Genomic DNA, 26,052 nt, shown 5'->3' with positions numbered 1-26,052 from the left:
CATTTTTGCACTCAGGTCTAAGTCTCATGGCCCTCTATCAGAATCCAGAGTTTTGGGAAGATTGGAGAAACTTAATTTTTCGCCCCCCAAAAAAAAAAACGTAAGGGGTACCACTGTCGTTTTTTTTTCGGGCCCAATTTTTGAGTTTCGATGTCTCAGCTCTGGAAGGGGCTAGAGCCTCCATTTTTGCACTCAGGTCTAAGTCTCATGGCCCTCTATCAGAATCCAGAGTTTTGGGAAGATTGGAGAAACTTAATTTTTCGCCCCCCAAAAAAAAACGTAAGGGGTACCACTGTCGTTTTTTTTTCGGGCCCAATTTTTGAGTTTCGATATCTCAGCTCTGGAAGGGGCTAGAGCCTCCATTTTTGCACTCAGGTCTAAGTCTCATGGCCCTCTATCAGAATCCAGAGTTTTAGGAAGATTGGAGAAACTTAATTTTTCGGCCAAAAAAAAAAACGTAAGGGGTACCACTGTCGTTTTTTTTTCGGGCCCAATTTTTGAGTTTCGATATCTCAGCTCTGGAAGGGGCTAGAGCCTCCATTTTTGCACTCAGGTCTAAGTCTCATGGCCCTCTATCAGAATCCAGAGTTTTGGGAAGATTGGAGAAACTTAATTTTTCGGCCCAAAAAAAAAACGTAAGGGGTACCACTGTCGTTTTTTTTTCGGGCCCAATTTTTGAGTTTCGATATCTCAGCTCTGGAAGGGGCTAGAGCCTCCATTTTTGCACTCAGGTCTAAGTCTCATGGCCCTCTATCAGAATCCAGAGTTTTGGGAAGATTGGAGAAACTTAATTTTTCGCCCCAAAAAAAAAACGTAAGGGGTACCACTGTCGTTTTTTTTTCGGGCCCAATTTTTGAGTTTCGATATCTCAGCTCTGGAAGGGGCTAGAGCCTCCATTTTTGCACTCAGGTCTAAGTCGCATGGCCCTCTATCAGAATCCAGAGTTTTGGGAAGATTGGAGAAACTTAATTTTTCGCCCCAAAAAAAAAACGTAAGGGGTACCACTGTCGTTTTTTTTTCGGGCCCAATTTTTGAGTTTCGATATCTCAGCTCTGGAAGGGGCTAGAGCCTCCATTTTTGCACTCAGGTCTAAGTCTCATGGCCCTCTATCAGAATCCAGAGTTTTGGGAAGATTGGAGAAACTTAATTTTTCGCCCCCCAAAAAAAAACGTAAGGGGTACCACTGTCGTTTTTTTTTCGGGCCCAATTTTTGAGTTTCGATATCTCAGCTCTGGAAGGGGCTAGAGCCTCCATTTTTGCACTCAGGTCTAAGTCTCATGGCCCTCTATCAGAATCCAGAGTTTTAGGAAGATTGGAGAAACTTAATTTTTCGGCCAAAAAAAAAAACGTAAGGGGTACCACTGTCGTTTTTTTTTCGGGCCCAATTTTTGAGTTTCGATATCTCAGCTCTGGAAGGGGCTAGAGCCTCCATTTTTGCACTCAGGTCTAAGTCTCATGGTCCTCTATCAGAATCCAGAGTTTTGGGAAGATTGGAGAAACTTAATTTTTCGCCCCAAAAAAAAAACGTAAGGGGTACCACTGTCGTTTTTTTTTCGGGCCCAATTTTTGAGTTTCGATATCTCAGCTCTGGAAGGGGCTAGAGCCTCCATTTTTGCACTCAGGTCTAAGTCTCATGGCCCTCTATCAGAATCCAGAGTTTTGGGAAGATTGGAGAAACTTAATTTTTCGCCCCCCAAAAAAAACGTAAGGGGTACCACTGTCGTTTTTTTTTCGGGCCCAATTTTTGAGTTTCGATATCTCAGCTCTGGAAGGGGCTAGAGCCTCCATTTTTGCACTCAGGTCTAAGTCTCATGGCCCTCTATCAGAATCCAGAGTTTTGGGAAGATTGGAGAAACTTAATTTTTCGCCCCCCCAAAAAAAACGTAAGGGGTACCACTGTCGTTTTTTTTTCGGGCCCAATTTTTGAGTTTCGATATCTCAGCTCTGGAAGGGGCTAGAGCCTCCATTTTTGCACTCAGGTCTAAGTCTCATGGCCCTCTATCAGAATCCAGAGTTTTGGGAAGATTGGAGAAACTTAATTTTTCGGCCCAAAAAAAAAACGTAAGGGGTACCACTGTCGTTTTTTTTTCGGGCCCAATTTTTGAGTTTCGATATCTCAGCTCTGGAAGGGGCTAGAGCCTCCATTTTTGCACTCAGGTCTAAGTCTCATGGCCCTCTATCAGAATCCAGAGTTTTGGGAAGATTGGAGAAACTTAATTTTTCGCCCCAAAAAAAAAACGTAAGGGGTACCACTGTCGTTTTTTTTTCGGGCCCAATTTTTGAGTTTCGATATCTCAGCTCTGGAAGGGGCTAGAGCCTCCATTTTTGCACTCAGGTCTAAGTCGCATGGCCCTCTATCAGAATCCAGAGTTTTGGGAAGATTGGAGAAACTTAATTTTTCGCCCCAAAAAAAAAACGTAAGGGGTACCACTGTCGTTTTTTTTTCGGGCCCAATTTTTGAGTTTCGATATCTCAGCTCTGGAAGGGGCTAGAGCCTCCATTTTTGCACTCAGGTCTAAGTCTCATGGCCCTCTATCAGAATCCAGAGTTTTGGGAAGATTGGAGAAACTTAATTTTTCGGCCAAAAAAAAAAACGTAAGGGGTACCACTGTCGTTTTTTTTTCGGGCCCAATTTTTGAGTTTCGATATCTCAGCTCTGGAAGGGGCTAGAGCCTCCATTTTTGCACTCAGGTCTAAGTCTCATGGCCCTCTATCAGAATCCAGAGTTTTGGGAAGATTGGAGAAACTTAATTTTTCGGCCAAAAAAAAAAACGTAAGGGGTACCACTGTCGTTTTTTTTTCGGGCCCAATTTTTGAGTTTCGATATCTCAGCTCTGGAAGGGGCTAGAGCCTCCATTTTTGCACTCAGGTCTAAGTCTCATGGCCCTCTATCAGAATCCAGAGTTTTGGGAAGATTGGAGAAACTTAATTTTTCGGCCAAAAAAAAAAAAACGTAAGGGGTACCACTGTCGTTTTTTTTTCGGGCCCAATTTTTGAGTTTCGATATCTCAGCTCTGGAAGGGGCTAGAGCCTCCATTTTTGCACTCAGGTCTAAGTCTCATGGCCCTCTATCAGAATCCAGAGTTTTGGGAAGATTGGAGAAACTTAATTTTTCGCCCCCCCAAAAAAAACGTAAGGGGTACCACTGTCGTTTTTTTTTCGGGCCCAATTTTTGAGTTTCGATATCTCAGCTCTGGAAGGGGCTAGAGCCTCCATTTTTGCACTCAGGTCTAAGTCTCATGGCCCTCTATCAGAATCCAGAGTTTTGGGAAGATTGGAGAAACTTAATTTTTCGCCCCCCCAAAAAAAACGTAAGGGGTACCACTGTCGTTTTTTTTTCGGGCCCAATTTTTGAGTTTCGATATCTCAGCTCTGGAAGGGGCTAGAGCCTCCATTTTTGCACTCAGGTCTAAGTCTCATGGCCCTCTATCAGAATCCAGAGTTTTGGGAAGATTGGAGAAACTTAATTTTTCGCCCAAAAAAAAAAACGTAAGGGGTACCACTGTCGTTTTTTTTTCGGGCCCAATTTTTGAGTTTCGATATCTCAGCTCTGGAAGGGGCTAGAGCCTCCATTTTTGCACTCAGGTCTAAGTCTCATGGCCCTCTATCAGAATCCAGAGTTTTGGGAAGATTGGAGAAACTTAATTTTTCGCCCCCCAAAAAAAAACGTAAGGGGTACCACTGTCGTTTTTTTTCGGGCCCAATTTTTGAGTTTCGATATCTCAGCTCTGGAAGGGGCTAGAGCCTCCATTTTTGCACTCAGGTCTAAGTCTCATGGCCCTCTATCAGAATCCAGAGTTTTGGGAAGATTGGAGAAACTTAATTTTTCGGCCAAAAAAAAAACGTAAGGGGTACCACTGTCGTTTTTTTTTCGGGCCCAATTTTTGAGTTTCGATATCTCAGCTCTGGAAGGGGCTAGAGCCTCCATTTTTGCACTCAGGTCTAAGTCTCATGGCCCTCTATCAGAATCCAGAGTTTTGGGAAGATTGGAGAAACTTAATTTTTCGCCCCCCAAAAAAAACGTAAGGGGTACCACTGTCGTTTTTTTTTCGGGCCCAATTTTTGAGTTTCGATATCTCAGCTCTGGAAGGGGCTAGAGCCTCCATTTTTGCACTCAGGTCTAAGTCTCATGGCCCTCTATCAGAATCCAGAGTTTTGGGAAGATTGGAGAAACTTAATTTTTCGCCCCAAAAAAAAAACGTAAGGGGTACCACTGTCGTTTTTTTTTCGGGCCCAATTTTTGAGTTTCGATATCTCAGCTCTGGAAGGGGCTAGAGCCTCCATTTTTGCACTCAGGTCTAAGTCTCATGGCCCTCTATCAGAATCCAGAGTTTTGGGAAGATTGGAGAAACTTAATTTTTCGCCCCCCCAAAAAAAACGTAAGGGGTACCACTGTCGTTTTTTTTTCGGGCCCAATTTTTGAGTTTCGATATCTCAGCTCTGGAAGGGGCTAGAGCCTCCATTTTTGCACTCAGGTCTAAGTCTCATGGCCCTCTATCAGAATCCAGAGTTTTGGGAAGATTGGAGAAACTTAATTTTTCGCCCAAAAAAAAAAACGTAAGGGGTACCACTGTCGTTTTTTTTTCGGGCCCAATTTTTGAGTTTCGATATCTCAGCTCTGGAAGGGGCTAGAGCCTCCATTTTTGCACTCAGGTCTAAGTCTCATGGCCCTCTATCAGAATCCAGAGTTTTGGGAAGATTGGAGAAACTTAATTTTTCGCCCCCCAAAAAAAAACGTAAGGGGTACCACTGTCGTTTTTTTTCGGGCCCAATTTTTGAGTTTCGATATCTCAGCTCTGGAAGGGGCTAGAGCCTCCATTTTTGCACTCAGGTCTAAGTCTCATGGCCCTCTATCAGAATCCAGAGTTTTGGGAAGATTGGAGAAACTTAATTTTTCGCCCCAAAAAAAAAAACGTAAGGGGTACCACTGTCGTTTTTTTTTCGGGCCCAATTTTTGAGTTTCGATATCTCAGCTCTGGAAGGGGCTAGAGCCTCCATTTTTGCACTCAGGTCTAAGTCTCATGGCCCTCTATCAGAATCCAGAGTTTTGGGAAGATTGGAGAAACTTAATTTTTCGGCCAAAAAAAAACGTAAGGGGTACCACTGTCGTTTTTTTTTCGGGCCCAATTTTTGAGTTTCGATATCTCAGCTCTGGAAGGGGCTAGAGCCTCCATTTTTGCACTCAGGTCTAAGTCTCATGGCCCTCTATCAGAATCCAGAGTTTTGGGAAGATTGGAGAAACTTAATTTTTCGCCCCCCAAAAAAAACGTAAGGGGTACCACTGTCGTTTTTTTTTCGGGCCCAATTTTTGAGTTTCGATATCTCAGCTCTGGAAGGGGCTAGAGCCTCCATTTTTGCACTCAGGTCTAAGTCTCATGGCCCTCTATCAGAATCCAGAGTTTTGGGAAGATTGGAGAAACTTAATTTTTCGCCCCCCCAAAAAAAAAACGTAAGGGGTACCACTGTCGTTTTTTTTTCGGGCCCAATTTTTGAGTTTCGATATCTCAGCTCTGGAAGGGGCTAGAGCCTCCATTTTTGCACTCAGGTCTAAGTCTCATGGCCCTCTATCAGAATCCAGAGTTTTGGGAATATTGGAGAAACGTAATTTTTCGGCCAAAAAAAAAAACGTAAGGGGTACCACTGTCGTTTTTTTTTCGGGCCCAATTTTTGAGTTTCGATATCTCAGCTCTGGAAGGGGCTAGAGCCTCCATTTTTGCACTCAGGTCTAAGTCTCATGGCCCTCTATCAGAATCCAGAGTTTTGGGAAGATTGGAGAAACTTAATTTTTCGCCCCCCCAAAAAAAACGTAAGGGGTACCACTGTCGTTTTTTTTTAGGGGCCCAATTTTTGAGTTTCGATATCTCAGCTCTGGAAGGGGCTAGAGCCTCCATTTTTGCACTCAGGTCTAAGTCTCATGGCCCTCTATCAGAATCCAGAGTTTTGGGAAGATTGGAGAAACTTAATTTTTCGCCCCAAAAAAAAAACGTAAGGGGTACCACTGTCGTTTTTTTTTCGGGCCCAATTTTTGAGTTTCGATATCTCAGCTCTGGAAGGGGCTAGAGCCTCCATTTTTGCACTCAGGTCTAAGTCTCATGGCCCTCTATCAGAATCCAGAGTTTTGGGAAGATTGGAGAAACTTAATTTTTCGCCCCAAAAAAAAAAACGTAAGGGGTACCACTGTCGTTTTTTTTTCGGGCCCAATTTTTGAGTTTCGATATCTCAGCTCTGGAAGGGGCTAGAGCCTCCATTTTTGCACTCAGGTCTAAGTCTCATGGCCCTCTATCAGAATCCAGAGTTTTGGGAAGATTGGAGAAACTTAATTTTTCGCCCCCCCAAAAAAAACGTAAGGGGTACCACTGTCGTTTTTTTTTCGGGCCCAATTTTTGAGTTTCGATATCTCAGCTCTGGAAGGGGCTAGAGCCTCCATTTTTGCACTCAGGTCTAAGTCTCATGGCCCTCTATCAGAATCCAGAGTTTTGGGAAGATTGGAGAAACTTAATTTTTCGCCCCCCCAAAAAAAACGTAAGGGGTACCACTGTCGTTTTTTTTTTCGGGCCCAATTTTTGAGTTTCGATATCTCAGCTCTGGAAGGGGCTAGAGCCTCCATTTTTGCACTCAGGTCTAAGTCTCATGGCCCTCTATCAGAATCCAGAGTTTTGGGAAGATTGGAGAAACTTAATTTTTCGCCCAAAAAAAAAAACGTAAGGGGTACCACTGTCGTTTTTTTTTCGGGCCCAATTTTTGAGTTTCGATATCTCAGCTCTGGAAGGGGCTAGAGCCTCCATTTTTGCACTCAGGTCTAAGTCTCATGGCCCTCTATCAGAATCCAGAGTTTTGGGAAGATTGGAGAAACTTAATTTTTCGCCCCCCCAAAAAAAAACGTAAGGGGTACCACTGTCGTTTTTTTTCGGGCCCAATTTTTGAGTTTCGATATCTCAGCTCTGGAAGGGGCTAGAGCCTCCATTTTTGCACTCAGGTCTAAGTCTCATGGCCCTCTATCAGAATCCAGAGTTTTGGGAAGATTGGAGAAACTTAATTTTTCGCCCCAAAAAAAAAAACGTAAGGGGTACCACTGTCGTTTTTTTTTCGGGCCCAATTTTTGAGTTTCGATATCTCAGCTCTGGAAGGGGCTAGAGCCTCCATTTTTGCACTCAGGTCTAAGTCTCATGGCCCTCTATCAGAATCCAGAGTTTTGGGAAGATTGGAGAAACTTAATTTTTCGGCCAAAAAAAAAACGTAAGGGGTACCACTGTCGTTTTTTTTTCGGGCCCAATTTTTGAGTTTCGATATCTCAGCTCTGGAAGGGGCTAGAGCCTCCATTTTTGCACTCAGGTCTAAGTCTCATGGCCCTCTATCAGAATCCAGAGTTTTGGGAAGATTGGAGAAACTTAATTTTTCGCCCCCCAAAAAAAACGTAAGGGGTACCACTGTCGTTTTTTTTTCGGGCCCAATTTTTGAGTTTCGATATCTCAGCTCTGGAAGGGGCTAGAGCCTCCATTTTTGCACTCAGGTCTAAGTCTCATGGCCCTCTATCAGAATCCAGAGTTTTGGGAAGATTGGAGAAACTTAATTTTTCGCCCCAAAAAAAAAACGTAAGGGGTACCACTGTCGTTTTTTTTTTCGGGCCCAATTTTTGAGTTTCGATATCTCAGCTCTGGAAGGGGATAGAGCCTCCATTTTTGCACTCAGGTCTAAGTCTCATGGCCCTCTATCAGAATCCAGAGTTTTGGGAATATTGGAGAAACGTAATTTTTCGGCCAAAAAAAAAACGTAAGGGGTACCACTGTCGTTTTTTTTTCGGGCCCAATTTTTGAGTTTCGATATCTCAGCTCTGGAAGGGGCTAGAGCCTCCATTTTTGCACTCAGGTCTAAGTCTCATGGCCCTCTATCAGAATCCAGAGTTTTGGGAAGATTGGAGAAACTTAATTTTTCGCCCCCCCAAAAAAAACGTAAGGGGTACCACTGTCGTTTTTTTTTCGGGCCCAATTTTTGAGTTTCGATATCTCAGCTCTGGAAGGGGCTAGAGCCTCCATTTTTGCACTCAGGTCTAAGTCTCATGGCCCTCTATCAGAATCCAGAGTTTTGGGAAGATTGGAGAAACTTAATTTTTCGCCCCCCCAAAAAAAACGTAAGGGGTACCACTGTCGTTTTTTTTTAGGGGCCCAATTTTTGAGTTTCGATATCTCAGCTCTGGAAGGGGCTAGAGCCTCCATTTTTGCACTCAGGTCTAAGTCTCATGGCCCTCTATCAGAATCCAGAGTTTTGGGAAGATTGGAGAAACGTAATTTTTCGGCCAAAAAAAAAAACGTAAGGGGTACCACTGTCGTTTTTTTTTTCGGGCCCAATTTTTGAGTTTCGATATCTCAGCTCTGGAAGGGGCTAGAGCCTCCATTTTTGCACTCAGGTCTAAGTCGCATGGCCCTCTATCAGAATCCAGAGTTTTGGGAAGATTGGAGAAACTAAATTTTTCGCCCCCCAAAAAAAACGTAAGGGGTACCACTGTCGTTTTTTTTTCGGGCCCAATTTTTGAGTTTCGATATCTCAGCTCTGGAAGGGGCTAGAGCCTCCATTTTTGCACTCAGGTCTAAGTCTCATGGCCCTCTATCAGAATCCAGAGTTTTGGGAAGATTGGAGAAACTTAATTTTTCGGCCAAAAAAAAAACGTAAGGGGTACCACTGTCGTTTTTTTTTCGGGCCCAATTTTTGAGTTTCGATATCTCAGCTCTGGAAGGGGCTAGAGCCTCCATTTTTGCACTCAGGTCTAAGTCTCATGGCCCTCTATCAGAATCCAGAGTTTTGGGAAGATTGGAGAAACTTAATTTTTCGCCCCAAAAAAAAACGTAAGGGGTACCACTGTCGTTTTTTTTTCGGGCCCAATTTTTGAGTTTCGATATCTCAGCTCTGGAAGGGGCTAGAGCCTCCATTTTTGCACTCAGGTCTAAGTCGCATGGCCCTCTATCAGAATCCAGAGTTTTGGGAAGATTGGAGAAACTTAATTTTTCGCCCCCCCAAAAAAAACGTAAGGGGTACCACTGTCGTTTTTTTTTCGGGCCCAATTTTTGAGTTTCGATATCTCAGCTCTGGAAGGGGCTAGAGCCTCCATTTTTGCACTCAGGTCTAAGTCTCATGGCCCTCTATCAGAATCCAGAGTTTTGGGAAGATTGGAGAAACTTAATTTTTCGCCCCAAAAAAAAAACGTAAGGGGTACCACTGTCGTTTTTTTTTCGGGCCCAATTTTTGAGTTTCGATATCTCAGCTCTGGAAGGGGCTAGAGCCTCCATTTTTGCACTCAGGTCTAAGTCTCATGGCCCTCTATCAGAATCCAGAGTTTTGGGAAGATTGGAGAAACGTAATTTTTCGGCCAAAAAAAAAAACGTAAGGGGTACCACTGTCGTTTTTTTTTCGGGCCCAATTTTTGAGTTTCGATATCTCAGCTCTGGAAGGGGCTAGAGCCTCCATTTTTGCACTCAGGTCTAAGTCTCATGGCCCTCTATCAGAATCCAGAGTTTTGGGAAGATTGGAGAAACTTAATTTTTCGCCCCCCAAAAAAAAACGTAAGGGGTACCACTGTCGTTTTTTTTTCGGGCCCAATTTTTGAGTTTCGATATCTCAGCTCTGGAAGGGGCTAGAGCCTCCATTTTTGCACTCAGGTCTAAGTCTCATGGCCCTCTATCAGAATCCAGAGTTTTGGGAAGATTGGAGAAACTTAATTTTTCGGCCCAAAAAAAAAACGTAAGGGGTACCACTGTCGTTTTTTTTTCGGGCCCAATTTTTGAGTTTCGATATCTTAGCTCTGGAAGGGGCTAGAGCCTCCATTTTTGCACTCAGGTCTAAGTCTCATGGCCCTCTATCAGAATCCAGAGTTTTGGGAAGATTGGAGAAACTTAATTTTTCGGCCAAAAAAAAAAACGTAAGGGGTACCACTGTCGTTTTTTTTTCGGGCCCAATTTTTGAGTTTCGATATCTCAGCTCTGGAAGGGGCTAGAGCCTCCATTTTTGCACTCAGGTCTAAGTCGCATGGCCCTCTATCAGAATCCAGAGTTTTGGGAAGATTGGAGAAACTTAATTTTTCGCCCCAAAAAAAAAACGTAAGGGGTACCACTGTCGTTTTTTTTTCGGGCCCAATTTTTGAGTTTCGATATCTCAGCTCTGGAAGGGGCTAGAGCCTCCATTTTTGCACTCAGGTCTAAGTCTCATGGCCCTCTATCAGAATCCAGAGTTTTGGGAAGATTGGAGAAACTTAATTTTTCGGCCAAAAAAAAAAACGTAAGGGGTACCACTGTCGTTTTTTTTTCGGGCCCAATTTTTGAGTTTCGATATCTCAGCTCTGGAAGGGGCTAGAGCCTCCATTTTTGCACTCAGGTCTAAGTCTCATGGCCCTCTATCAGAATCCAGAGTTTTGGGAAGATTGGAGAAACTTAATTTTTCGGCCAAAAAAAAAAACGTAAGGGGTACCACTGTCGTTTTTTTTTCGGGCCCAATTTTTGAGTTTCGATATCTCAGCTCTGGAAGGGGCTAGAGCCTCCATTTTTGCACTCAGGTCTAAGTCTCATGGCCCTCTATCAGAATCCAGAGTTTTGGGAAGATTGGAGAAACTAAATTTTTCGCCCCCAAAAAAAAACGTAAGGGGTACCACTGTCGTTTTTTTTTCGGGCCCAATTTTTGAGTTTCGATATCTCAGCTCTGGAAGGGGCTAGAGCCTCCATTTTTGCACTCAGGTCTAAGTCTCATGGCCCTCTATCAGAATCCAGAGTTTTGGGAAGATTGGAGAAACTTAATTTTTCGGCCAAAAAAAAAACGTAAGGGGTACCACTGTCGTTTTTTTTTCGGGCCCAATTTTTGAGTTTCGATATCTCAGCTCTGGAAGGGGCTAGAGCCTCCATTTTTGCACTCAGGTCTAAGTCTCATGGCCCTCTATCAGAATCCAGAGTTTTGGGAAGATTGGAGAAACTTAATTTTTCGCCCCAAAAAAAAAACGTAAGGGGTACCACTGTCGTTTTTTTTTCGGGCCCAATTTTTGAGTTTCGATATCTCAGCTCTGGAAGGGGCTAGAGCCTCCATTTTTGCACTCAGGTCTAAGTCGCATGGCCCTCTATCAGAATCCAGAGTTTTGGGAAGATTGGAGAAACTTCATTTTTCGCCCCCCCAAAAAAAACGTAAGGGGTACCACTGTCGTTTTTTTTTTCGGGCCCAATTTTTGAGTTTCGATATCTCAGCTCTGGAAGGGGCTAGAGCCTCCATTTTTGCACTCAGGTCTAAGTCTCATGGCCCTCTATCAGAATCCAGAGTTTTGGGAAGATTGGAGAAACTTAATTTTTCGCCCCAAAAAAAAAACGTAAGGGGTACCACTGTCGTTTTTTTTTCGGGCCCAATTTTTGAGTTTCGATATCTCAGCTCTGGAAGGGGCTAGAGCCTCCATTTTTGCACTCAGGTCTAAGTCTCATGGCCCTCTATCAGAATCCAGAGTTTTGGGAAGATTGGAGAAACGTAATTTTTCGGCCAAAAAAAAAAACGTAAGGGGTACCACTGTCGTTTTTTTTTCGGGCCCAATTTTTGAGTTTCGATATCTCAGCTCTGGAAGGGGCTAGAGCCTCCATTTTTGCACTCAGGTCTAAGTCTCATGACCCTCTATCAGAATCCAGAGTTTTGGGAAGATTGGAGAAACTTAATTTTTCGCCCCCCCAAAAAAAACGTAAGGGGTACCACTGTCGTTTTTTTTTCGGGCCCAATTTTTGAGTTTCGATATCTCAGCTCTGGAAGGGGCTAGAGCCTCCATTTTTGCACTCAGGTCTAAGTCTCATGGCCCTCTATCAGAATCCAGAGTTTTGGGAAGATTGGAGAAACTTAATTTTTCGCCCCCCAAAAAAAAACGTAAGGGGTACCACTGTCGTTTTTTTTTCGGGCCCAATTTTTGAGTTTCGATATCTCAGCTCTGGAAGGGGCTAGAGCCTCCATTTTTGCACTCAGGTCTAAGTCTCATGGCCCTCTATCAGAATCCAGAGTTTTGGGAAGATTGGAGAAACTTAATTTTTCGGCCCAAAAAAAAAACGTAAGGGGTACCACTGTCGTTTTTTTTTCGGGCCCAATTTTTGAGTTTCGATATCTTAGCTCTGGAAGGGGCTAGAGCCTCCATTTTTGCACTCAGGTCTAAGTCTCATGGCCCTCTATCAGAATCCAGAGTTTTGGGAAGATTGGAGAAACTTAATTTTTCGGCCAAAAAAAAAAACGTAAGGGGTACCACTGTCGTTTTTTTTTCGGGCCCAATTTTTGAGTTTCGATATCTCAGCTCTGGAAGGGGCTAGAGCCTCCATTTTTGCACTCAGGTCTAAGTCGCATGGCCCTCTATCAGAATCCAGAGTTTTGGGAAGATTGGAGAAACTTAATTTTTCGCCCCAAAAAAAAAACGTAAGGGGTACCACTGTCGTTTTTTTTTCGGGCCCAATTTTTGAGTTTCGATATCTCAGCTCTGGAAGGGGCTAGAGCCTCCATTTTTGCACTCAGGTCTAAGTCTCATGGCCCTCTATCAGAATCCAGAGTTTTGGGAAGATTGGAGAAACTTAATTTTTCGGCCAAAAAAAAAAACGTAAGGGGTACCACTGTCGTTTTTTTTTCGGGCCCAATTTTTGAGTTTCGACATCTCAGCTCTGGAAGGGGCTAGAGCCTCCATTTTTGCACTCAGGTCTAAGTCTCATGGCCCTCTATCAGAATCCAGAGTTTTGGGAAGATTGGAGAAACTTAATTTTTCGGCCAAAAAAAAAAACGTAAGGGGTACCACTGTCGTTTTTTTTTCGGGCCCAATTTTTGAGTTTCGATATCTCAGCTCTGGAAGGGGCTAGAGCCTCCATTTTTGCACTCAGGTCTAAGTCTCATGGCCCTCTATCAGAATCCAGAGTTTTGGGAAGATTGGAGAAACTTAATTTTTCGCCCCCCCAAAAAAAACGTAAGGGGTACCACTGTCGTTTTTTTTTCGGGCCCAATTTTTGAGTTTCGATATCTCAGCTCTGGAAGGGGCTAGAGCCTCCATTTTTGCACTCAGGTCTAAGTCTCATGGCCCTCTATCAGAATCCAGAGTTTTGGGAAGATTGGAGAAACGTAATTTTTCGGCCAAAAAAAAAAACGTAAGGGGTACCACTGTCGTTTTTTTTTCGGGCCCAATTTTTGAGTTTCGATATCTCAGCTCTGGAAGGGGCTAGAGCCTCCATTTTTGCACTCAGGTCTAAGTCTCATGGCCCTCTATCAGAATCCAGAGTTTTGGGAAGATTGGAGAAACTTAATTTTTCGCCCCAAAAAAAAAAAAACTTAAGGGGTACCACTGTCGTTTTTTTTTTCGGGCCCAATTTTTGAGTTTCGATATCTCAGCTCTGGAAGGGGCTAGAGCCTCCATTTTTGCACTCAGGTCTAAGTCGCATGGCCCTCTATCAGAATCCAGAGTTTTGGGAAGATTGGAGAAACTTAATTTTTCGCCCCCCAAAAAAAAACGTAAGGGGTACCACTGTCGTTTTTTTTTCGGGCCCAATTTTTGAGTTTCGATATCTCAGCTCTGGAAGGGGCTAGAGCCTCCATTTTTGCACTTAGGTCTAAGTCTCATGGCCCTCTATCAGAATCCGGAGTTTTGGGAAGATTGGAGAAACTTAATTTTTCGGCCAAAAAAAAAAACGTAAGGGGTACCACTGTCGGTTTTTTTTTCGGGCCCAATTTTTGAGTTTCGATATCTCAGCTCTGGAAGGGGCTGGAGCCTCCATTTTTGCACTCAGGTCTAAGTCTCATGGCCCTCTATCAGAATCCAGAGTTTTGGGAAGATTGGAGAAACTTAATTTTTCGCCCCCCAAAAAAAAACGTAAGGGGTACCACTGTCGGTTTTTTTTCGGGCCCAATTTTTGAGTTTCGATATCTGAGCTCTGGAAGGGGCTAGAGCCTCCATTTTTGCACTCAGGTCTAAGTCTCATGGCCCTCTATCAGAATCCAGAGTTTTGGGAAGATTGGAGAAACTTAATTTTTCGCCCCCCCAAAAAAAACGTAAGGGGTACCACTGTCGTTTTTTTTTCGGGCCCAATTTTTGAGTTTCGATATCTCAGCTCTGGAAGGGGCTAGAGCCTCCATTTTTGCACTCAGGTCTAAGTCTCATGGCCCTCTATCAGAATCCAGAGTTTTGGGAAGATTGGAGAAACTTAATTTTTCGCCCCAAAAAAAAAAACGTAAGGGGTACCACTGTCGTTTTTTTTTTCCGGCCCAATTTTTGAGTTTCGATATCTCAGCTCTGGAAGGGGCTAGAGCCTCCATTTTTGCACTCAGGTCTAAGTCTCATGGCCCTCTATCAGAATCCAGAGTTTTGGGAAGATTGGAGAAACTTAATTTTTCGGCCAAAAAAAAACGTAAGGGGTACCACTGTCGTTTTTTTTTCGGGCCCAATTTTTGAGTTTCGATATCTCAGCTCTGGAAGGGGCTAGAGCCTCCATTTTTGCACTCAGGTCTAAGTCTCATGGCCCTCTATCAGAATCCAGAGTTTTGGGAAGATTGGAGAAACTTAATTTTTCGCCCCCCCAAAAAAAACGTAAGGGGTACCACTGTCGTTTTTTTTTCGGGCCCAATTTTTGAGTTTCGATATCTCAGCTCTGGAAGGGGCTAGAGCCTCCATTTTTGCACTCAGGTCTAAGTCTCATGGCCCTCTATCAGAATCCAGAGTTTTGGGAAGATTGGAGAAACTTAATTTTTCGCCCCAAAAAAAAAAACGTAAGGGGTACCACTGTCGTTTTTTTTTTCCGGCCCAATTTTTGAGTTTCGATATCTCAGCTCTGGAAGGGGCTAGAGCCTCCATTTTTGCACTCAGGTCTAAGTCTCATGGCCCTCTATCAGAATCCAGAGTTTTGGGAAGATTGGAGAAACTTAATTTTTCGGCCAAAAAAAAACGTAAGGGGTACCACTGTCGTTTTTTTTTCGGGCCCAATTTTTGAGTTTCGATATCTCAGCTCTGGAAGGGGCTAGAGCCTCCATTTTTGCACTCAGGTCTAAGTCTCATGGCCCTCTATCAGAATCCAGAGTTTTGGGAAGATTGGAGAAACTTAATTTTTCGCCCCAAAAAAAAAACGTAAGGGGTACCACTGTCGTTTTTTTTTCGGGCCCAATTTTTGAGTTTCGATATCTCAGCTCTGGAAGGGGCTAGAGCCTCCATTTTTGCACTCAGGTCTAAGTCGCATGGCCCTCTATCAGAATCCAGAGTTTTGGGAAGATTGGAGAAACTTCATTTTTCGCCCCCCCAAAAAAAACGTAAGGGGTACCACTGTCGTTTTTTTTTTCGGGCCCAATTTTTGAGTTTCGATATCTCAGCTCTGGAAGGGGCTAGAGCCTCCATTTTTGCACTCAGGTCTAAGTCTCATGGCCCTCTATCAGAATCCAGAGTTTTGGGAAGATTGGAGAAACTTAATTTTTCGCCCCAAAAAAAAAACGTAAGGGGTACCACTGTCGTTTTTTTTTCGGGCCCAATTTTTGAGTTTCGATATCTCAGCTCTGGAAGGGGCTAGAGCCTCCATTTTTGCACTCAGGTCTAAGTCTCATGGCCCTCTATCAGAATCCAGAGTTTTGGGAAGATTGGAGAAACGTAATTTTTCGGCCAAAAAAAAAAACGTAAGGGGTACCACTGTCGTTTTTTTTTCGGGCCCAATTTTTGAGTTTCGATATCTCAGCTCTGGAAGGGGCTAGAGCCTCCATTTTTGCACTCAGGTCTAAGTCTCATGACCCTCTATCAGAATCCAGAGTTTTGGGAAGATTGGAGAAACTTAATTTTTCGCCCCCCCAAAAAAAACGTAAGGGGTACCACTGTCGTTTTTTTTTCGGGCCCAATTTTTGAGTTTCGATATCTCAGCTCTGGAAGGGGCTAGAGCCTCCATTTTTGCACTCAGGTCTAAGTCTCATGGCCCTCTATCAGAATCCAGAGTTTTGGGAAGATTGGAGAAACTTAATTTTTCGCCCCCCAAAAAAAAACGTAAGGGGTACCACTGTCGTTTTTTTTTCGGGCCCAATTTTTGAGTTTCGATATCTCAGCTCTGGAAGGGGCTAGAGCCTCCATTTTTGCACTCAGGTCTAAGTCTCATGGCCCTCTATCAGAATCCAGAGTTTTGGGAAGATTGGAGAAACTTAATTTTTCGGCCCAAAAAAAAAACGTAAGGGGTACCACTGTCGTTTTTTTTTCGGGCCCAATTTTTGAGTTTCGATATCTTAGCTCTGGAAGGGGCTAGAGCCTCCATTTTTGCACTCAGGTCTAAGTCTCATGGCCCTCTATCAGAATCCAGAGTTTTGGGAAGATTGGAGAAACTTAATTTTTCGGCCAAAAAAAAAAACGTAAGGGGTACCACTGTCGTTTTTTTTTCGGGCCCAATTTTTGAGTTTCGATATCTCAGCTCTGGAAGGGGCTAGAGCCTCCATTTTTGCACTCAGGTCTAAGTCGCATGGCCCTCTATCAGAATCCAGAGTTTTGGGAAGATTGGAGAAACTTAATTTTTCGCCCCAAAAAAAAAACGTAAGGGGTACCACTGTCGTTTTTTTTTCGGGCCCAATTTTTGAGTTTCGATATCTCAGCTCTGGAAGGGGCTAGAGCCTCCATTTTTGCACTCAGGTCTAAGTCTCATGGCCCTCTATCAGAATCCAGAGTTTTGGGAAGATTGGAGAAACTTAATTTTTCGGCCAAAAAAAAAAACGTAAGGGGTACCACTGTCGTTTTTTTTTCGGGCCCAATTTTTGAGTTTCGACATCTCAGCTCTGGAAGGGGCTAGAGCCTCCATTTTTGCACTCAGGTCTAAGTCTCATGGCCCTCTATCAGAATCCAGAGTTTTGGGAAGATTGGAGAAACTTAATTTTTCGGCCAAAAAAAAAAACGTAAGGGGTACCACTGTCGTTTTTTTTTCGGGCCCAATTTTTGAGTTTCGATATCTCAGCTCTGGAAGGGGCTAGAGCCTCCATTTTTGCACTCAGGTCTAAGTCTCATGGCCCTCTATCAGAATCCAGAGTTTTGGGAAGATTGGAGAAACTTAATTTTTCGCCCCCCCAAAAAAAACGTAAGGGGTACCACTGTCGTTTTTTTTTCGGGCCCAATTTTTGAGTTTCGATATCTCAGCTCTGGAAGGGGCTAGAGCCTCCATTTTTGCACTCAGGTCTAAGTCTCATGGCCCTCTATCAGAATCCAGAGTTTTGGGAAGATTGGAGAAACGTAATTTTTCGGCCAAAAAAAAAAACGTAAGGGGTACCACTGTCGTTTTTTTTTCGGGCCCAATTTTTGAGTTTCGATATCTCAGCTCTGGAAGGGGCTAGAGCCTCCATTTTTGCACTCAGGTCTAAGTCTCATGGCCCTCTATCAGAATCCAGAGTTTTGGGAAGATTGGAGAAACTTAATTTTTCGCCCCAAAAAAAAAAAAACTTAAGGGGTACCACTGTCGTTTTTTTTTTCGGGCCCAATTTTTGAGTTTCGATATCTCAGCTCTGGAAGGGGCTAGAGCCTCCATTTTTGCACTCAGGTCTAAGTCGCATGGCCCTCTATCAGAATCCAGAGTTTTGGGAAGATTGGAGAAACTTAATTTTTCGCCCCCCAAAAAAAAACGTAAGGGGTACCACTGTCGTTTTTTTTTCGGGCCCAATTTTTGAGTTTCGATATCTCAGCTCTGGAAGGGGCTAGAGCCTCCATTTTTGCACTTAGGTCTAAGTCTCATGGCCCTCTATCAGAATCCGGAGTTTTGGGAAGATTGGAGAAACTTAATTTTTCGGCCAAAAAAAAAAACGTAAGGGGTACCACTGTCGGTTTTTTTTTCGGGCCCAATTTTTGAGTTTCGATATCTCAGCTCTGGAAGGGGCTGGAGCCTCCATTTTTGCACTCAGGTCTAAGTCTCATGGCCCTCTATCAGAATCCAGAGTTTTGGGAAGATTGGAGAAACTTAATTTTTCGCCCCCCAAAAAAAAACGTAAGGGGTACCACTGTCGGTTTTTTTTCGGGCCCAATTTTTGAGTTTCGATATCTGAGCTCTGGAAGGGGCTAGAGCCTCCATTTTTGCACTCAGGTCTAAGTCTCATGGCCCTCTATCAGAATCCAGAGTTTTGGGAAGATTGGAGAAACTTAATTTTTCGCCCCCCCAAAAAAAACGTAAGGGGTACCACTGTCGTTTTTTTTTCGGGCCCAATTTTTGAGTTTCGATATCTCAGCTCTGGAAGGGGCTAGAGCCTCCATTTTTGCACTCAGGTCTAAGTCTCATGGCCCTCTATCAGAATCCAGAGTTTTGGGAAGATTGGAGAAACTTAATTTTTCGCCCCAAAAAAAAAAACGTAAGGGGTACCACTGTCGTTTTTTTTTTCCGGCCCAATTTTTGAGTTTCGATATCTCAGCTCTGGAAGGGGCTAGAGCCTCCATTTTTGCACTCAGGTCTAAGTCTCATGGCCCTCTATCAGAATCCAGAGTTTTGGGAAGATTGGAGAAACTTAATTTTTCGGCCAAAAAAAAACGTAAGGGGTACCACTGTCGTTTTTTTTTCGGGCCCAATTTTTGAGTTTCGATATCTCAGCTCTGGAAGGGGCTAGAGCCTCCATTTTTGCACTCAGGTCTAAGTCTCATGGCCCTCTATCAGAATCCAGAGTTTTGGGAAGATTGGAGAAACTTAATTTTTCGCCCCCCCAAAAAAAACGTAAGGGGTACCACTGTCGTTTTTTTTTCGGGCCCAATTTTTGAGTTTCGATATCTCAGCTCTGGAAGGGGCTAGAGCCTCCATTTTTGCACTCAGGTCTAAGTCTCATGGCCCTCTATCAGAATCCAGAGTTTTGGGAAGATTGGAGAAACTTAATTTTTCGCCCCAAAAAAAAAAACGTAAGGGGTACCACTGTCGTTTTTTTTTTCCGGCCCAATTTTTGAGTTTCGATATCTCAGCTCTGGAAGGGGCTAGAGCCTCCATTTTTGCACTCAGGTCTAAGTCTCATGGCCCTCTATCAGAATCCAGAGTTTTGGGAAGATTGGAGAAACTTAATTTTTCGGCCAAAAAAAAACGTAAGGGGTACCACTGTCGTTTTTTTTTCGGGCCCAATTTTTGAGTTTCGATATCTCAGCTCTGGAAGGGGCTAGAGCCTCCATTTTTGCACTCAGGTCTAAGTCTCATGGCCCTCTATCAGAATCCAGAGTTTTGGGAAGATTGGAGAAACTTAATTTTTCGCCCAAAAAAAAAAAAACTTAAGGGGTACCACTGTCGTTTTTTTTTCTGGCCCAATTTTTGAGTTTCGATATCTCAGCTCTGGAAGGGGCTAAAGCCTCCATTTTTGCACTCAGGTCTAAGTCTCATGGCCCTCTATCCGAATCCAGAGTTTTGGGAAGATTGGAGAAACTTAATTTTTCGGCCAAAAAAAAAAACGTAAGGGGTACCACTGTCGTTTTTTTTTCGGGCCCAATTTTTGAGTTTCGATATCTCAGCTCTGGAAGGGGCTAGACCTTCCATTTTTGCACTCAGGTCTAAGTCTCATGGCCCTCTATCAGAATCCAGAGTTTTGGGAAGATTGGAGAAACTTAATTTTTCGGCCAAAAAAAAAACGTAAGGGGTACCACTGTCGTTTTTTTTTTTCGGGCCCAATTTTTGAGTTTCGATATCTCAGCTCTGGAAGGGGCTAGAGCCTCCATTTTTGCACTCAGGTCTAAGTCTCATGGCCCTCTATCAGAATCCAGAGTTTTGGGAAGATTGGAGAAACTTAATTTTTCGCCCAAAAAAAAAACGTAAGGGGTACCACTGTCGTTTTATTTTTCGGGCCCAATTTTTGAGTTTCGATATCTCAGCTCTGGAAGGGGCTAGAGCCTCCATTTTTGCACTCAGGTCTAAGTCTCATGGCCCTCTATCAGAATCCAGAGTTTTGGGAAGATTGGAGAAACTTAATTTTTCGCCCAAAAAAAAAAAACGTAAGGGGTACCACTGTCGTTTTTTTTTCGGGCCCAATTTTTGAGTTTCGATATCTCAGCTCTGGAAGGGGCTAGAGCCTCCATTTTTGCACTCAGGTCTAAGTCTCATGGCCCTCTATCAGAATCCAGAGTTTTGGGAAGATTGGAGAAACTTAATTTTTCGCCCCCAAAAAAAAACGTAAGGGGTACCACTGTCGTTTTTTTTTTCGGGCCCAATTTTTGAGTTTCGATATCTCAGCTCTGGAAGGGGCTAGAGCCTCCATTTTTGCACTCAGGTCAAAGTCTCATGGCCCTCTATCAGAATCCAGAGTTTTGGGAAGATTGGAGAAACTTAATTTTTCGCCCAAAAAAAAAAACGTAAGGGGTACCACTGTCGTTTTTTTTTCGGGCCCAATTTTTGAGTTTCGATATCTCAGCTCTGGAAGGGTCTAGAGCCTCCATTTTTGCACTCAAGTATAAGTCTTATGGCCCTCTATCAGAATCCAGAGTTTCAAGAAGATTGGAGAAACTAAAAAAAAGACGAAAGGGGTACCACTGTCGTTTTTTTTTTTCGGTTCGAAATTTTGAGTTTCGATATCTCAGCTCTGGAAGGGTCTAGAGCCTCCATTTTTGCACTCAAGTATAAGTCTTATGGCCCTCTATCAGAATCCAGAGTTTCAAGAAGATTGGAGAAACTTATTTTTTCGCCCAAAAAAAAAGACGAAAGGGGTACGTACCACTGTCGTTTTTTTTTCGGGTCGAAATTTTGAGTTTCGATATCTCAGCTCTGGAAGGGTCTAGAGCCTCCATTTTTGCACTCAAGTCTAAGTCTTATGGCCCTCTATCAGAATCCGGAGTTTCAAGAAGATTGGAGAAACTTATTTTTTCGCCCCAAAAAAAAGACGAAAGGTCGAAATTTTGAGTTGCTCTGATCTCCTTTCGGTTTGTAGACAACCCACATGAACCACTGAGTCAATGCCGCCCAAAAATAGTGAAATAGTGGGTTCGCGGACGGTGGAATTTTGGGACGGCGGTTGGTGCTACCGACGGGGGGCCTGCTGAAAGCAGTAAAATTGTTTTTATAATGACAGGAACTTTAGTTAAAATGTCTATCAAATATACTACCCGAAACCCCATTCAATAGATTGCAGTTGGGATGGTGTCCAACATAAAAATGGTATGAAACTCATACAGGTTTGGAACAACATGAGGGTGAGTAAGTGATGACAAATATCATTTGTGGTTGAACTATACCTTTAAAGGCATAGTTCACCCAAAAATTTAAATTCACCCATGATTTAATCACCCTGGCCTCTAGCCATCCTAGGTGTATATGACATTCTTCTCTCAGACGAAAACAATCAGAATTATATTAAACAATGTCCTGGCCCTTCCAAGCCTGATATTGGCTGTAAATGGATGTCTCTGTATTGAAAGTCCATAAAAGTGCATCTATCCATGATACAAGTGCATCTATCCATCATAAAAGTGCTTCTATCCATGATAAAAGTGCCTCTATCCATCATAAAAGTACATCGGTCCATCATAAAAGTACATCTATCCATCATAAAAGTGCATCTATCCATCATAAAAGTGCATCTGTCCATCATAAAAGTGCATCTGTCCATGATAAAAAGTGCATCTATCCATCATAAAAGTGCATCTATCCATCATAAAAGTGCATCTATACATCATAAAAGTGCATCTATCCATGATAAAAGTGCATCTATCCATCATAAAAGTGCATCTATCATAAAAGTGCATCTATCCATCATAAAAGTGCATCTGTCCATCATAAAAGTGCATCTATCCAAGATAAAAGTGCATCCATCCATCATAAAAGTGCATCTGTCCATAAAAAATATTAAAATAAAATATTTAAAATATTCATATTTAAGTTGCGCTTTAGATTTAAGTCAAATCCATACATTCTTTTGGCCGGAAGTTATTTTACTTTATAAAGTTTTAAATATGGATATTTTTCTTACATCTCCATCTTCCTCATTACTCCACATAAAGTCAACATCTGAGATATTTTAATCAGCTATATGTTCAAGCACTTCAGAACTGTATATTCTGTACATGAAAAAGTTTAAAAAAATGTATCGGTACTGTGATATATATTTTTTTTTTATAAAAGAAATTTCAATCAGCATCACTAAAAATATGACTTCAGTAACAGGCTTTCAAACCTACTGTCCATTCTAATGGACAGACACATTTAAAAAAGTCATTTTTTTTAGTCAGTCGATTTTTAACTTTAATTAATAAGTTAAATCTTTCTATTTTACATAGAAACTATGAAATACTGGCAAAAATATATACAAAATGTAAAATGATGCTTGCTTCTGTGTTTGGAGTGAAGTGCTGCCATGCTTCTCTTCAATGTAGAGGTTTTTTTTATATAATTACTACATGCAGAGGATGACAAACGTCCAATCTCATGGACTGCAGGCTTTAAACTAGGTGAAATGCTCCAGAAGTTAAAAAAGGGGGCTGACATGTGATGTCCATTGTAATGGACACAGGGTCTGAATGGGTTAAAAATCCTACAATGTGATTTTGTCTCTCATAATTGAAGTGTACCTGTGATGAAAATTGCAGACCTCTCCCATTATTCTAAGTAGGAGAACTTGCACAATCAGTGGCTGACTAAATACTTTTTGGCCCCACTGTATTGCTAATAAATCGATTAACAAATGGTTTCAAGTTCGAATTCATGAGTGAGGGTTTAAAAGACATTCAGTAATATTGAGTTGACTGAACTTACAATCAGAAGAGAACTAAACTACAACTGAATTTATCTGATTTACAGCTGAATTTGACTAATATTTGATGGAAGTTTGCATCACTGATTGATATTTTCCACTTTATCACTGTGCCTCTGCTTCCAGACAATCTGTATTGTATAAAGCGCTGTAGAAATAAAGCCGACTTGACTTTAAAAACACAACCTTCTCCAAGTACCCGTCCCACAGCTTCAGCTCGGCGACCAGACTCTCTCGGTTCCTCTTCAGGGCCGACTCGTGACGCTCTCCCTCCGGGACGGCCCACTCGTAGAAGGCCACGTCATCTGCACACACACACACACACACACACACACGAGTCCAGCAGAGAATAACCAGCGGTTCAAAAAACATTTGGCACAGTTGGCCTGAAGTTATGAGTCGCGTGGGGTTTGGGCCCATCATCGCTGCCTGCAGCTATATTTATTAATATCTGTATGCTTTCCAGGCGTTCACACATGTAAGAAGTTCTTATGTTCAGTCAACACTCAGATCACTTGTTTGAAGAGGTTTCCGGACTGTAAATAAAAAGGCTTCCATGATTCCCGGTGCCATAACTTCTGATTGCTTTGAGATATATATAGATATTAACACAAACTGTGGCCCAGATGCGGTTGATGACTGTGAACAAGCCCGCACTTGATATCATTTATGACCTGTCATATACTTTATAATAGCAGTCATGTCAAGCATTAATAATAACCAAATAAATCAATAAATTTCATCACTGTTTCAAAGGCTCTCTCAGCAGTATTGCATCATCATAACCTCCAAACACGTTCAAAATCTATTCTCGTCAAAATTTTAAAGGTGCCATATGTAATAATTGAGGTAAAAATATCCAAAAAATGAGCTACACGCATCAAAAGAATGAGAAGAAATAAGTGCAATGATGTCATTAAAAAACTGACAAGTTATAGTGCTGCCGAGATATTAACCTGAATTAGCATGCTAAATTACTAGCCCCGGCCCGGCAGGTGTCGTAATACCAGTTTCGGCCATGGGAGGCGGTATGCGGGCGGGCAACATTACCACCAGCCAAACTGCAATAGACGAGTAACTCGCGCGGCGCGTGTGTACTTGAACCTGATGTCAGTTGTGTGGAAATACAGCCCACTACTACATTTCAGTTCAGGGAAGAGTTCAAAAAATGATTGGTCGACATTATGCATGAGGGATACATTTTGGTAAGTTATAGCATACTGTATCTTTCAACAGTGTTCGTGTTCTTTTTCCATTAGCTAGTATAGATGATCGGTTCATGTGCGATAGGGATCTGTCGTGTAACATGTACAAGCGCCAAAACGGTATTTATTGTTTGAATTGCGTAATAAAATTGACAGAATCTGAGAGCTTAACTAACCTGCTTGCTAAGTGTTAATTGCATGTGTCTCACGGTGAATTCGTGAGAGTTGGCAGCTCTGAATGGCGCTAGCTTGATCAACATCAGCGAATGCTGTCTGTCAAATTAATTCAAACGAACAATAAAAGTGTAATATGAACAAAACGAATACCGTAAACTTAAAATAATAGCCCGCAGGCTTTTATTTTCCCATATCGTCGAAATGCAGTTGTTTTTGAGACAGGTGTCTATGAGATGGTCTTCATCATTTAGTGTTGAGATGTTGTTCATTTAGTCTCTGATCTCTAAAAATCTCCAAATGTTCCACGTGAAACTGCCGTCTTCCAACCTTTTACTATCGTGTCAAATGATTTCAATAATATGCGGAGAAAGAGAGCAAAACAGCGCTCGCTTGTGTTGTTTGAAGACGTGAGAGTACGCGCGGCCGCGGCACAACACATTTTCTGGAGGTATACTGCCCCCATCTGTTATGGAATATGGAATATTTTTTGATTTTTAGTTCCAGATGGCACCTTTAAAGGTTTCTATCAAATGAGACCATGTTTGTTTGGTTTTTTTTTTTTGTAGAGTTATAAGTCATTACATTTAAGTTTGCCATTTGAAATCATGTGATATCATTAAAAATGCCCCTTTGTAAAGGGGTTAGCAGTGACCGTCAACAGAGAGCTTAAAGTCCCCCATAGTCAATATCAACCCTTCTTTGATCACCATTTTTTTAATTCTTCAGGCCTTGAAACATTTTGAATGTAACTCGACACACTTGTTTCTAGTATATGCGGTTCTATGAATATGCAAATGAGTCCCGCCTCCACTCACTCACTCAGCTTTCCACTAATGTTGCGTGTCCATTTACGTGTTATTTATCCTTTATGTGAAATACATTAATTAATCCTGTTATTTTAATGTTTTTTATATGCCAGAGACATGTTGCATCAGTTAATAAACAAATGACTTTTTGTCACTGTAAACCGCTAACATAAACCACGAGTGCTGGAGTATCTCTGGTATCGTTTGGACTAGGGTTGGGCAACGATTAATCGCGATTAATCGCATCCAAAATAAAAATTTTTGTTTACATAATATATGTGTGTGTAGTGTATAATTAATTTGTATATAAATACCCACACATGCAACTATACATTTAAGAAATATGTGCATTCACAATTAATACTATATATAAATATAAATATTTGATGTATTAATAACACATTTTTCTTAAATATATACATGCATGTGTGGGTATTTATATATACAAATTAATTATACACACTACACACACATATATTATGTAAACACAAACTTTTATTTTGGATGCGATTAATCGCGATTAATCGTTGCCCATCCCTAGTTTGGACCGCTTTAAACGTACATTGATGAGTTAAATCACTTACACATTTTCTGCTGCAGGTTGTTGGTCTCGAACATGCGCTGGTAGACGAGCGCCTGCTCCGCTGGATCCTCCGGGATCAGACGGGTTCCTTGAGACTTGAACGCACTCTGGAAACCAGAAACATTGCCCAGTCTGTGGCGTGACCCTCATCTTTGTGTTTGAAGCAATTGTTATAACTACTTTCCTTGAAAAGCATGGATTCAATGTCAATAGCAAATGCTGACCAGTATTTGAAGGTTGAGCTGCGAGCTCATTGGCTACTGATACAGCAGGAACCAATCAGCTGTGTTCTATAGAGAATCATGTGATTGCAAGGCGATTACAGACGAGTCTGTGCCAAATAGAGTTTAATGACAGAACTTTCACACAATCACACAAACATGCAATATAAGCACATAAACATGGGAAGTCTACATTGGAACTTTTAAATCAATATCTACTCTAAACTGGAATAAAATATCGTAGCTTTTCTTAAACCCTTGAAAACTAGTACAAGTGATTATTTGTAACTCGCCTATCCCGGTTTGATAGACAATATTATTGTCGTTTATTTGGACCATAATCCTGCGAGATGTCGCAGACTCAAACACAGTGCACTGTTTGTATAAAATCAAAGGAAACTCTT

General features: G+C 42.2%; 1 protein-coding gene across 1 annotated transcript in view; it reads right to left on the bottom strand.

The window, feature by feature from the left end:
* The window catches only part of LOC120475248 (glutathione S-transferase A), a 59,205-nt gene that overhangs the window by 30,605 nt on the left and 2,548 nt on the right, over positions 1-26,052 (bottom strand). Inside the window, exons 3-4 of the mRNA XM_039665922.2 lie at positions 25,429-25,534; positions 22,843-22,961 (exon numbers count right to left, since the gene is read on the bottom strand). Coding sequence (XP_039521856.2) covers positions 22,843-22,961; positions 25,429-25,534 — 225 coding nt within the window. The remainder of the gene's footprint in view (positions 1-22,842; positions 22,962-25,428; positions 25,535-26,052) is intronic.

Source organism: Pimephales promelas, chromosome 18, assembly GCF_988280905.1.
Source record: "Pimephales promelas chromosome 18, fPimPro1.hap1.1, whole genome shotgun sequence".
In the NCBI taxonomy this organism is placed as follows: domain Eukaryota; kingdom Metazoa; phylum Chordata; class Actinopteri; order Cypriniformes; family Leuciscidae; genus Pimephales; species Pimephales promelas.
This window is presented reverse-complemented; position numbering and strand designations above follow the sequence as displayed.